Raw genomic sequence first — 12842 nt, 5'->3', positions numbered from 1 at the left:
AAATGCTTTGAGATATGTGCCTGAAATTTTTGTGAGTGCAAGTTGTCTTCAGGATCTTCCAAAGTGTGTCTCAGATTTTTTAAAACTTTCTTAATTTTTATGCCCAAAAAACTTCCAGAGGGGTGAATTTAACCCAATTTCTTTAAAATTGTGCCAAAAAAACCCAAAAAACTAAGCAAGATAAAAAATCTGAGACACACTTTGGAAGAGCGTTGTGACAGCTTGCATTCCAGCAAGTTTGAGTCAGATATTTTGAAGTATTGAGACAGAACATAGGGAAAACCAATTTTTGTAAGGTTATGCAAATTACCTCTCACATGATTGTTATGTAAACAATGGTGACACTGTGGTTACCAAAATGTTCCCCTATATCTATGCTTTCAGAAAATGTATAATGTACAGGGGTTCTGAGCTTATTAAACACCAGAGAATTGTTAGATTAAAAAGGTCAATTTCTTGTCTTGGAACCTTAAGAAAAGAACAAAGAACAAAGGATAAGTAGACGACCAACGTCAGGCGTCCATAACTGCACAGAATGCCTGTATTCTGGTTGTATTTTCACCAAGGAACACACACACATCAGTGTCATTTTCTGCTAAGGCATAAGGAATAATAAGTGTCCCTAAACAAAAGTGGAAAAAGAAAATAGTAGATGAAGTATGGATTCGTGTAGACTAGCCCTCGTCGCTTGGCTTCTCCCAGCAGCAGCAGTTACTAGCTGGCCAAGCGCGTTCACCTCACGATCTTTGCAACAGCCTACCCTAACGCTACAGTCTGCTAGACTTTATTCCTTCAATTTATTCTGTTTTCATATTTATATGCCCACAGACTTGGGGCAAGTCAAGGATTCGTTCTAGTATATATAAATGGATTGTTACGATATGCAAACATGTGTCAGTGTTTAGATCAACCGCTAGAAATTCTTCTGAAATTAGGCTTTTACATAGTATACCTCCCCCGTAGCGCCGTCAATATCAAACAGGGCCGCTGGGCCCGGAGTCACACTAGCAATGACAAACTTAGGGGATGCGGCTTCTTCCGGGAAATCTTCAGTGATGTCTGATAGTGGAACGATGGTAGAACCGGAAGCTGTGTTTTCAGCTATTGAATACGAAGTGCTTGCCAAACCGATGGAACAATCTGTAAATAGGAAGACAATGCAGCACGTTGGGATATGGCAAATCTAATATGTTTTCTGAAGCTGGTCAATGTAGTCAAGCATACACTAAAAACTAATTGAACACGCACGATTATCTTTAGAAACTTACAGTGAAGAAAGCACAGATAAGGCTGCATTCATATGTGTACAAGAAATTTAATTTTGGAATTTCACCGAAAATATTGATCCACTATACATGGGGGTCTATAACAAAACTGTGAATAATTTTTTCCATTATAACGATGGCTTCCTTAAAGCCAACAATTTTGATTGGTATTTATCGTTATCAGAAAGATATATGTCTACAGGTACAATTCGAGTAACGATACCATATCTGATATTATATCATACCAGACATTTATGGTGCCAATACTGCGATCTGATTGGTCGAGACACGAAAAGAACCGTGGTATATTCAAGTTGGCGATATACCACGGCTGGCATATGCGCGAGCTATCAGCTTGAGCAAAAATCCGTTTATGACGTTCCACGCCAGACTTTCAACATACTGTTATGATATAATAGCAAGAAATCACACCCAGCGATGGCATACCACTCGATTTTGACCAGTTCACTTCATATGCACTCGCTATCGCTCGTGCATTTATGTCATGAACAGGTCAAAATCTCGTGGTATACAGTCGCTGGGTGTGCTTTATTGCTTAAATACATTGGTTATCATCCCATAATGATATCAACTGTATGAACTATGTAAGAGACATATCATTCTGACAACAAAGGTTGTTGAAACAATACCAATAATTCCATGTCCTCAATATTGCTGTGTTGACACCAAAACTTCCGATCATATTCATCATTTGGTTGTTCTAAAATTGGATAAATTTCGTTGACACTGATGATTATCAGCAAGCAAACTAATCAATAATTAATTGAACATGACTTCAGGCATTATGATTTTTACCTTCGTTTAGATTGTTTATGTTGATGACGACATCTTGTTCATGGTTATTTCCAGTTACCTGGTAACATGTGACCGTCACCGTCTGAGTTGGACCGTGGTCCTCGTAATTAGGTACCTCACTTCCGATTGATATCTGGACGATGGTAAAGATGAAACCAAATCACTATTGGTAAGTTGGACACATCATTACGCCTCACTGTTATCCACAAAACTGGGCGCTACATTAAAGTGATCATATGTGCAATACACTCAAATTATGGTTTCGATCAGAGTAAATGAACAAAGAGAAGACACTCTCTAAACACTTCATTCAAAATTCACGTTGTACGCACGTTTAAGAACTTACCTGCCCAGTAGTTTTGTCGATAGTGAATAAATTTGAAGGACCAGGACTGACTGCCGTGATATCGTATGGTTGTGCAGTCTTGTCTTCCGGGTAATTTTCTGAAAAATCTGCTGTGCTGATAATGACCGCTGCTGATGCGGTGTTCTCATCAACGTCAAACGGCTGAGCTGACCAAGTCAGCGAACAATCTGTAAAAATGATTTTCATTCATTATGTTTGTTGAAAGAAAATTCCGACGATTCATGTACGTGTGATGATGCATAAAAAGATAAGCAAATGTTAACAATATCCAGAAACGAGACAGGGAAAATAGCTTTTCGCGAGTGAAGTTTGGGCCAAACGCAGGGTACAAAATTTATTTCGCAAAACTAATCAAATCACATTCGTTTGGCTGACCATTCACAATAGCGGGCAAACAATATCAAATAAATGTTGAATTTTTAAAGCGAGTTATGCAAAGTGAGATTTGAATCCTATTTGATTTTATGTTTATTGGTTTTCTTAATATCCATGTAGACGCTGCGAGTAAAAGAGGCACGAAGTAAAGATGATTGCTTTTGGTGAGAACGAGAACTATAAGAGAAATTGCAAAGTCGGCAACGTGTGGGCGCTGCGAGATCGAGCACACGAAGACAAGTACCGATAAATGGTAAGCTCTTAATGTGTTCGAAATGCAGTTTTGTACGGTCTGTAAAATAACCAATTTGAATGTTTATTTCAAGGAAAGTTCTTACTTTCTAGGACGTTTTCTATGGTAACGGTGACAAGAGTGGAACCATTTCTGCCGCTCTCTTGATGACACGTCACTGTGATAGTTTGAATTGCATCATCTGTCTCGAAGTCAGGGGGAGTCGCACCTACCAGCAACTGATGGAAGTAAAAAGGAGTAATGGGCTATGGTCTTGAGGAGGAATCCGATTGAATAAGAGTCGTGAAGTGTTTCCATAGTTTTAGCTCTCAACGAAGCAATATGTGGAAAAATATGTGAAAATGCACCTTATTAAAATAGGAAACGAAGAAAATTTCGTAGTGGAAAGAGTAGTGAAATAAGTGTTCTGTCAATAAGTGTTCTGGTAACCTTGTTTATCTATATCTTGGCCAGTGTTTACAAAACAGTATATCACTATAATGTGTTTGAAATATCATCTTACCGCTCCTGTCGTAGGGTTGATATCGAACAGCGTATCTGCACCTGGGCTGATAGTTATCGAAAATGCAGGCGATGCTTGACTTTCGTAAAATTGGGAAACGACATTTGAAGCATCGATGACAATTTGACCAGTATTGGTATTTTCTTGAACCGTAAATGGGCCTCCGGTGTAGGAGATGCTGCAGGCTGTAAAGTAGACATGTCGGGCATTATTAGATTCCATCGATAAGTGCAATAATTGGATTTTTGTTCGATTGATTGCGTCAATTCAGATTTATAATAAAGTATAACAAACTCTGTAAGAAATTGAAAAATCTAGTCTATTTAATGTGTTGTTGCAGACATTTTCGTGCCAGGTTTGAATGTGTGCCATGTGAAGTCGCTTTTAAACTTGCAACGTGCACATTCTCCATCTGTTCCCAATCGTTTATAGGAACTTTATAGGGTAGCGATATGGCCCAACGGTTTGAACAGCGGTTATCGTTTAGTAGATAGTTTGAGAGTTTAAATCCTCCTCGAGCAAATATAATCACATTCAGCTCCGGGTACAGAAACGATTCGTGACATCATCGATATCAGCAAACAAGATACTTACGTTCAGGGTCATCTGTGATGGTAATTGTCACGGATTCTACGCCATTGACATCGGTTGTCTGTTGACATTGAATGTCAACTGTTTGCGTTGTTGTATGAGTTTCGAAGTTTGGGACAGTGCTGCCAACTTCCAACTGTAATGGCAAATCACATAATAGTTTGGTACACACTTTTGAGGGTTAAAGGGCGAAATATGACGGTTTTCAGATTTAACGAATACAGTAATTGAAAGTTGAGTTAAGAGTGCAACAGCAGGCAAAGTTCTTACCACACCAGTGGTGCCATCGATGTCGAATAATGACGTCGGGCCTGGGGTCACACTAACAATGACAAACTTAGGGGATGCGGCTCCTTCCGGGAAATCCTCAGTGATGTCTGACAGAGGAATGATGGTAGAACCCGAAACTGTGTTTTCAGCCATTGAATACGAAGTGCTTGCCAAACCGATGGAACAAGCTGCAGTATTCAAAGATATAAAATGATTTTAATGTTCAACTTTCGAGATGAAACTCTATCGATGTGGATTGTCACTATTCAAATACCGTCTCCATTGTTCATCGAGGCATATTTTTGTACCTTGAAGTTTCAGTTGTTGGCAGTTCAATCTTGAACAGCCGTATCGCCCAGTAGTTCAAAAACAAATCATCTAAATTCTATCTTCCTAGTACATTGACATAAAAAGGGCCAAGGCTCATGACTAAACGTGTGGCCATTCGTTTTAGGTTTACTGACAGCAACTGAGTATTCTATGTAAAATAACATTACATCGAAATTAGAAAAATGCCAGTGATTTCCATGACGATGGCTTCCTTAAAGCAACAATTTTGATTGATATTTACAATGATCAGCAAGATATATGTATACAGGTACAATTCGAGTCAACGATACCATGTCTGATAATAAATTGGTTATCATCACATATTGATATCAAATGTATGAACTATGTAAGAGACAGATCACTCTGACATCGAAGGTTTTTGTAACAATACCAACAATTCCAGGCACTAAATATTGCTGTAGTGACATAAAAACTTCCGATCATATTCGTCATTTGGTTCTTCAAAAATTGACTAAATTTCGTTGACACTGATGATTATCAGCAAGCAAAATAATCAATAATTAATTGAACATGACTTCAGTGATGTTATCCTCGTGGTACAATACCTAATTTGACACTGCATTATGATTTTTACCTTCGTTTAGATTGTTTATGTTGATGACGACATCTTGATCATGGTTATTTCCAGTCGCCTGGTAACATGTGACCGTCACCGTCTGAGTTGGACCGTGGTCCTCGTAATTAGGTACCTCACTTCCGATTGATATCTGGACGATGGTAAAGATGAAACCAAATCACTATTGGTAAGTTGGACACATCATTACGCCTCACTGTTATCCACAAAACTGGGCGCTACATTAAAGTGATCACATGTGCAATACACTCAAATTATGGTTTCGATCAGAGTAAATGAACAGAAAGAAGACACTCTCTAAACACTTCATTCAGAATTCACGTTGTACGCACGTTTAAGAACTTACCTGCCCAGTAGTTTTGTCGATAGTGAATAAATTTGAAGGGCCAGGACTGACTGCCGTGATATCGTATGGTTGTGCAGTCTTGTCTTCCGGGTAAGTTTCTGAAAAATCTGCTGTGCTGATAATGGCCGTTGCTGATGCGGTGTTCTCATCAACGTCAAACGGCTGAGCTGACCAAGTCAGCGAACAATCTGTAAAAATGATTTTCATTCATTATGTTTGTTGAAAGAAAATTCCGACGATTCATGTACGTGTGAGGATGCATGAAAAAATAAGCAAATGTTAACAATATCCAGAAACGAGACAGGGAAAATAGCTTTTCGCGAGTGAAGTTTGGGCCAAACGCAGGGTACAAAATTTATTTCGCAAAACTAATGAAATCACATTCGTTTGGCTGACCATTCACAATAGCAGCAAACAATAACATATAAATGTTGAATTTTTAAAGAGAGTTATGCAAAGTGAGATTTTAATCCCATTTGATTTTATGTTTATTGGTTTTCTTAATATCCATGTCGAGACTGCGAGTAAAAGAGGCACGAAGTAAGGATGATTGCTTTTGGAGAGAACGAGAACTATAAGAGAAATTGCAAAGTCGGCAACGTGTGGGCGCTGCGAGATCGAGCACACGAAGACAAGTACCGATAAATGGTAAGCTCTTAATGTGTTCGAAATGCAGTTTTGTACGGTCTGTAAAATAACCAATTTGAATGTTTATTTCAAGGAAAGTTCTTACTTTCTAGGACGTTTTCTATGGTAACGGTGACAAGAGTGGAACCATTTCTGCCGCTCTCTTGATGACACGTCACTGTGATAGTTTGAATTGCATCATCTGTCTCGAAGTCAGGGGGAGTCGCACCTACCAGCAACTGATGGAAGTAAAAAGGAGTAATGGGCTATGGTCTTGAGGAGGAATCCGATTGAATAAGAGTCGTGAAGTGTTTCCATAGTTTTAGCTCTCAACGAAGCAATATGTGCAAAAATATGTGAAAATACACCTTATTAAAATAGGAAACGAAGAAAATTTCGTAGTGGAAAGAGAAGTGAAATAAGTGTTCTGTCAATAAGTGTTCTGGTAACCTAGTTTATCTATATCTTGGCCAGTGTTTACAAAACAGTATATCATTATAATGTGTTTGAAATATCATCTTACCGCTCCTGTCGTAGGGTTGATATCGAACGACGTATCCGCACCTGGGCTGATAGTTATCGAAAATGCAGGCGATGCTTGATTTTCGTAAAATTGGGAAACGACATTTGAAACATCGATGGCAATTTGACCAGTATTGGTATTTTCTTGAACCGTAAATGGGCCTCCGGTGTAGGAGATGCTGCAGGCTGTAAAGTAGACATGTCGGGTATGATTAAATTGCATTGATAAATGCAATAATTTAATTTTTATACGATTGAATGTTTCATTTCAGATGTATCATAAGGTATAACAAACTGTAAGTAATTGAAAAATCTATTGTATGTGAGTAGTTTATTTGTAGTTGCTGTTGTTTTTGTGCCAGGCTTGAATGTGCGTCATGTGAAGTAGTGTTTAAACTTGCAACGTGTACATTCTCCATCTTTTCCTAATCGTTTATAGGGTTGCGATATGGCCGAACGGTTTTAACGGCGGTTTTCATTACTTTAGTAGATGTGTTCTAAGATAGTTTGAGAGTTAGAATCCTAATATGATCATATTAAGCTCTGGGTACAGAAGACGATTCGTGACATAATCATCAAACAACACACTTACGTTCAGGGTCATCAGTGATGGTGATTGTCACGGATTCTACACCATTAACATCGGTTATCTGTTTGCATTGAATGTCCACCGTTTGCGTTGTTGGATGAGTTTCGAAGTCTGGGACAGTGCTGCCAACCTTCAACTGCAATTGAAATTACCTCTCATATTTCAGTACGCTTTTTGGACGACAAAGGGCTAATTATAGTCGCTTTCTGGCTTAACGACTACTGCAATTGAAAATCGAGCTCAGAATGCAATAGTAGGTAAATTTCTTACCACACCAGTGGTGCCATCGATGTCGAATAATGACGTCGGGCCCGGAGTCACACTAGCAATGACAAATTTAGGTGATGCGGCTCCATCCGGAAAATCGCCCGTGATGTCTGGCAGAGGAATGATGGCAGAATCGGAAGCTGTCTTCTCAGCTACCGAATATGAGGCATTTGCAAAGGTGATTGAACAGGCTGCGAGTAATGTAAAATTCATAAGTCAGATTTCATTACAAAAATTTATATTGGATCTGCATAAATTTAATCATTCCCAAGTGACATTTTATTTCTTGAAAACATAGCTATAGCCTAATGCATGGACCAAAGACGCGTACGCTTTATTTTAGGGCAAATAGGAAATAAGACCAAAGTCAATTTTATTCTTTTACCTTCATCTACGTTTATTATGTTGATGACGACATCTTGGGCACTATGACTTTCAGATGCCTGATAGCACATGACCGTTACCATCTGGGTTGAACCAGGAAAAGTAACTAAACGGGGTATATCTCTATCTTTCGCAATGTTGACCAACCCATAAAATCCCTGATAAGTCCACGGATTTGCATCATTAGTTGTGTTGACTAATTAATCACAAGATGTGTAAATGAGAGATAAACGTCCTTGTAAGGTCGAACAAAAAATTGTGCTGTTCAGATAACCCTACCTACTCTATTTTCTACCTGCCGACCCTAAACTTGTTAGAGCTACGTAAACACGGAAGTAAAAAAAGAAAAAAAAATCTGTAAAATCATTCGTTCGTTACTTGGCATTTGATTTTAGCTTGAACGAGGATGTATTTTTCTAGCTTTGATATGCATAATACATTTTTCTGGAAATGTTGTGGCCAGTGTTTGACCGCCCTGATCCCCTTAAAAAAGCACATTAAAAATAAAAATATTCTGAAAAAAATATTCCGGCCGACCTACCTACCCTATTTTTGTAAAACATGTTATCGGATCAGAATTTTGGCCTAATAGGGTGTAAAATAAAAAAAGGAATTAAGAGGCTAGGTTAGGTTATATAATCATTTATTTTATTTACTCCGATCAGTCAGAGCATGAAGAAAAGGAGAGGACGTGATTGAGAAAACTGAGAAAAACTAAATATGTCTGGGCCGCCTGTGCTTGCTGAACCTTAACATTACATGTACATTCATAAAGGCTGTGTTGACAAGTTTTACATTAGGCCATTCGACGTAAATCTCGAGTGGAACAAGAAACTTTTATAAAAGAATACTGGAAATCGACAGAAAAAGTTATCGCTTAGGAGCTTTAACATGTATCATCATCGTTGTCAACGTCCTCATCACAACCACCGTATAATAATTAAAAGACTTGAATGCAGTATATATTATATAAGAGTACCAACGTTTGAGAGAAATTGTAACAATTGCTACTGTACGTGGCGACTGCGGTAGCCCTAAACGGTCTACAACTTGCGGTATTCGCAAAAATCAAATTTGAAATACCAATCTCTTCATTGGTTTGATTTAACTTTTTAAAGCGAGGGTTGCACTTTTTAATGCTGTTTTTGGGCTTTATAGTATGCTTAGGTATTTTGCATGCCCATAAGTCGCGTCATAAAAAGACAAATGCACCCAAAATGTCGGTTTTCATTGGATACCGTTTCCAACAAATAACATGCCCGAACACTCAGTGGGGTATTTGAAATAATAAAGCCTATACGTTGGTAAAGGACTATCGCTCTCAGACAGGTTGTCGACTTGCACATCGATTTTATTAACGAAATATAAAGAGTGTTAACCTTCGGACTATAAGTACAGTGATTAGTTATCTTCTACGTAGAGGTCTTGTCGCATTTAGGGACAGTCGTCTTTTGTCACCAACACGGTCATTGCATGGAGAACGCAGCGATTGCGAAGGTCATAAGTGTTTGGTAATGGACGCTTGGTGCACTCGAATTGATGTGTTCTTATAAGAGACGTTTGTGCAAGACTTCTTTCCGAAGAAACCGTCATCTCAAACTTGACGTAATTTTGGTTATCAACAAGAAGAGTTGCTGGCAGTGCTCTTTGTTTGTCAAAACCTGCACTACATTACAGCTACTTAGATTTATATGCGCGTTCTTTTCTTTTCTTTCTATCACAAACTCAGGGTTGTTTGCAAAGTGAACATGTTATCAAAACTGCAATATGTGTTCGTTTCCATGGTTGTTTTGAAGACTTGTGCTTGTGATTGGAGAAAACATATAATTCCAACGGTTTATCAAAGTAATGGAAATGTCCGCGAAACGACCTCATTATGAATAGCTCATGCCTGGATATTAAGATTTACAAAGACTAACCAATCGAATTTGATGACTTACAAAACATATTAAATTAGCGGACACGTAATTTCAGAGGCGCTGCCCAACGTACAACGTTTGATCGTTCGATTCAATAAGTTTCACAGAGGTCACAGTGTCGTTCCGCTGCATCGAGTGTTTCCATGGTGACGTCAAAACAAAGGTGGGTTGGTCGGAAGTCACCTAGCGCTGTATACAACACATTGTGGTAAACAGCATCGCAAACACGCAGTGATGTTAAAACGATTATGACGACGCCGTGTAACAGCTGACCGTCCTAGAGTGCTGTCGAGCCGTTTATTTCGATATACACAATACAGTGTGAGCATTTATTTAGGTTTTCATGATATCATTTGCACATTGCAGTTTTGTACATATAAAATAACCAAACACATTTGTGTCAGTACATCTCATAAACGATACGTTCAGGGGAAGTAAATCACGTTTTAATGTGAAATCTTGTTTCTCGTGTGATTAACTGACTTAAATGCCAACGCTATACACCATATATTAAACTGCAATACAGTATCTCAGATCCGCCTTGTTTTCGAATAAATTATGTTGGAAAGCGCCACACAATACTTTAGTTAGTTTATAAGTCAACGGCTTGATTGCTTTGCGACCTGACCACTTTTGTTTTTGGTTTGGTTTTGTATGGGGGTTGTCATCAATCTGCATAAAACATCACTTTGTGTGTTATCTTGAGAGCTTAATTTTCCCTATATCAAGTGGCGTGTCTACTCAAATGGCACTATAAACAACATAAAATATAATGTCATTTAACAACTAGTTCACATCCCAACAAAAACCCAAAAATCATTCTTAAAATAACTGCACAGGAATAATCAGACCTACTAACGATTCGTTAGAGTGTTAAGGCATTGCAGGTCAAGCTATGATACGGTGAAGAAAGTCTGATCAAAACTGTGACGACATTGACTCAGCGTGACTGCGAATAACAAGGGCCGGGGTAGGTGAAATTATCGTTCACCCCTCCAGATTTACATGCTTTCTGATATACAAGTGATATCAAGGTAAAATCTACTTAAAAACAATACTTACGTGTCGAAATCACAAACGTGTACTTCAGAGCCAAACACAGGAACAGATAACAGATAAGCTCAAACGCCATGGTTGGTTTAGTTCAACAATCATACGCACTTCGCCATTTCGGGCAATGGGTTACACATGACAACTTATGTTGTTCACGAGGTTAATTCACAAGAATCGTAAATCGAGCCGCAAGAAAAAGTCACGTTGACCGTCACTCAAGTTTGGAGGGAGAAATGTTCGATCCCTCGGTAATGTTCCGTATACCTAGAATCAAGAGCCGTGATTGCAAAAAGCACTGCCGTGACTGCAACTAGAAAAATACCAGCGTTGATCGATGACATGCGCTATTGCACCTGCTAAAACGTCGACGACCTTATTACCTACTGGAGCGTACATAAACATGATAAATACTCAAGGAGCGCTTTAATGGGCCTGCCAGCCTTTGTCCCGCCATACCTATCGCAACAAGTGCCCACTGTGAGTTGATTCAATGACGTGGTCATGGAAGATAATAGCAAAGAACAGAGATTTCAGTGCGTACGTGTTGAGTCAACTCTGTTGATCCGCAGTCCCAGCAAATTGATGTCAGGTGAGAGCGCCGCCAATCGATGTCGATATGGTAGGACGTTTGACATTGTCTTGTGTGCACTTTTCTGGTTTCCATACAAATTTATATATATATATATATATATATATATATATATATATATATATATATATATATATAATATATATATATATATATATATATATATATATATATATATATATACTTCGTGCTTAATTAACCTCGTATATAGTACTATCTGATTTTCAACAACTTTATTGGTTTGACTTTTTTAGCATGTCGATCTGTTTCTGAGATAGTGAAATCAATGTCCGTTTCAAGTATTGCAAACTTGGTTTAAAGGATCCCAACTAGATCGGACATTTTGATTGAACTGATTTTACTGAACTGGCCAGTAGTAACATTTTCCACTCTCCTGTCTACACTCATTTCAGAATCGAAACTTAAATTGTGAGACCATGAAGATCATCAGCTTCCCTGTTTGCTCCGTTCAAGAGAAAACAAGAAACAAGTTAAGTTATTCTTCAGTCATTGGAACAGATACGTAGGCAATTTTAAAAATGATCGCGAAGATAACGTCATGTCGATCTTGTTATCAAAAATGGAATATATAGTGCCTTTTGTTGGATGTATTACGGCACCGATAGGCGAAGTAATAATGGCAAGCTGACAACAAAATTCTTCCCTTTAGCAGTTATTGGGGTCTGATGATGCATCACAAATCAAAATATTTGTTCTGACCATTTCTATTTTTACAAAAGAAATGTGTTCGAACTTCTTATTTTTTCTTGCAATACAGCCTGACTAAACACGTCAACGCATTACAGATTGCTTCTTCTTTACTGTTTTTTACCCCGTGCTCAGATGAAAATCTCTGTAACATTTTATAGGTTACCAAAGCATCTAGTGCTTGAAATAAGGCTCTATTTCATGCAAATGCATATGGGTTTTTAGGTAGCGACGGGCAGCGAAAGGTAGCGGGACACTAAAGCTGAATGCATAGTTGTGTCTGCCTATATATATATATGTATGTATGTATGTATGTATGTATGTATGTATGTATGTATGTATGTATGTATGTATGTATGTATGTATGTATGATGTATGCATGTATGTTTGTATGTATGTATGTATGTATGTATGTATGTATGTATGTATGTATGTATGTATGTATGTATGTATGTATGTGCGTTTGAGTATACG

The 12842-nt window shown here is 38.2% G+C and overlaps 1 protein-coding gene across 3 annotated transcripts in view; it reads right to left on the bottom strand.

The window, feature by feature from the left end:
* LOC139135448 (protocadherin Fat 4-like) overlaps positions 1–11437 on the bottom strand; it is a 39294-nt gene extending 27857 nt beyond the window's left edge. For 2 of the 3 annotated variants that reach the window (XM_070702829.1, XM_070702830.1), the window contains exons 1-14: positions 11081–11437; positions 7719–7906; positions 7452–7584; positions 6861–7045; positions 6444–6576; positions 5711–5898; positions 5365–5497; positions 4440–4627; positions 4173–4305; positions 3579–3763; positions 3162–3294; positions 2428–2615; positions 2082–2214; positions 953–1140 (exon numbers count right to left, since the gene is read on the bottom strand). In XM_070702829.1, the coding sequence (XP_070558930.1) occupies positions 953–1140; positions 2082–2214; positions 2428–2615; positions 3162–3294; positions 3579–3763; positions 4173–4305; positions 4440–4627; positions 5365–5497; positions 5711–5898; positions 6444–6576; positions 6861–7045; positions 7452–7584; positions 7719–7906; positions 11081–11150 (2178 nt within the window). In that variant the 5' untranslated portion in view covers positions 11151–11437. The remainder of the gene's footprint in view (positions 1–952; positions 1141–2081; positions 2215–2427; positions 2616–3161; positions 3295–3578; positions 3764–4172; positions 4306–4439; positions 4628–5364; positions 5498–5710; positions 5899–6443; positions 6577–6860; positions 7046–7451; positions 7585–7718; positions 7907–11080) is intronic. The other variant, XM_070702831.1, reaches the window with a different exon arrangement.
* Between the last annotated feature and the right edge of the window lie 1405 nt (positions 11438–12842).

The sequence above is a fragment of the Ptychodera flava genome, chromosome 6 (genome assembly GCF_041260155.1).
Source record: "Ptychodera flava strain L36383 chromosome 6, AS_Pfla_20210202, whole genome shotgun sequence".
NCBI lineage: Eukaryota > Metazoa > Hemichordata > Enteropneusta > Ptychoderidae > Ptychodera > Ptychodera flava.
The sequence above is the reverse complement of the archived record's forward strand: the minus strand, read 5'-3'. Positions and strand labels throughout refer to the sequence as shown.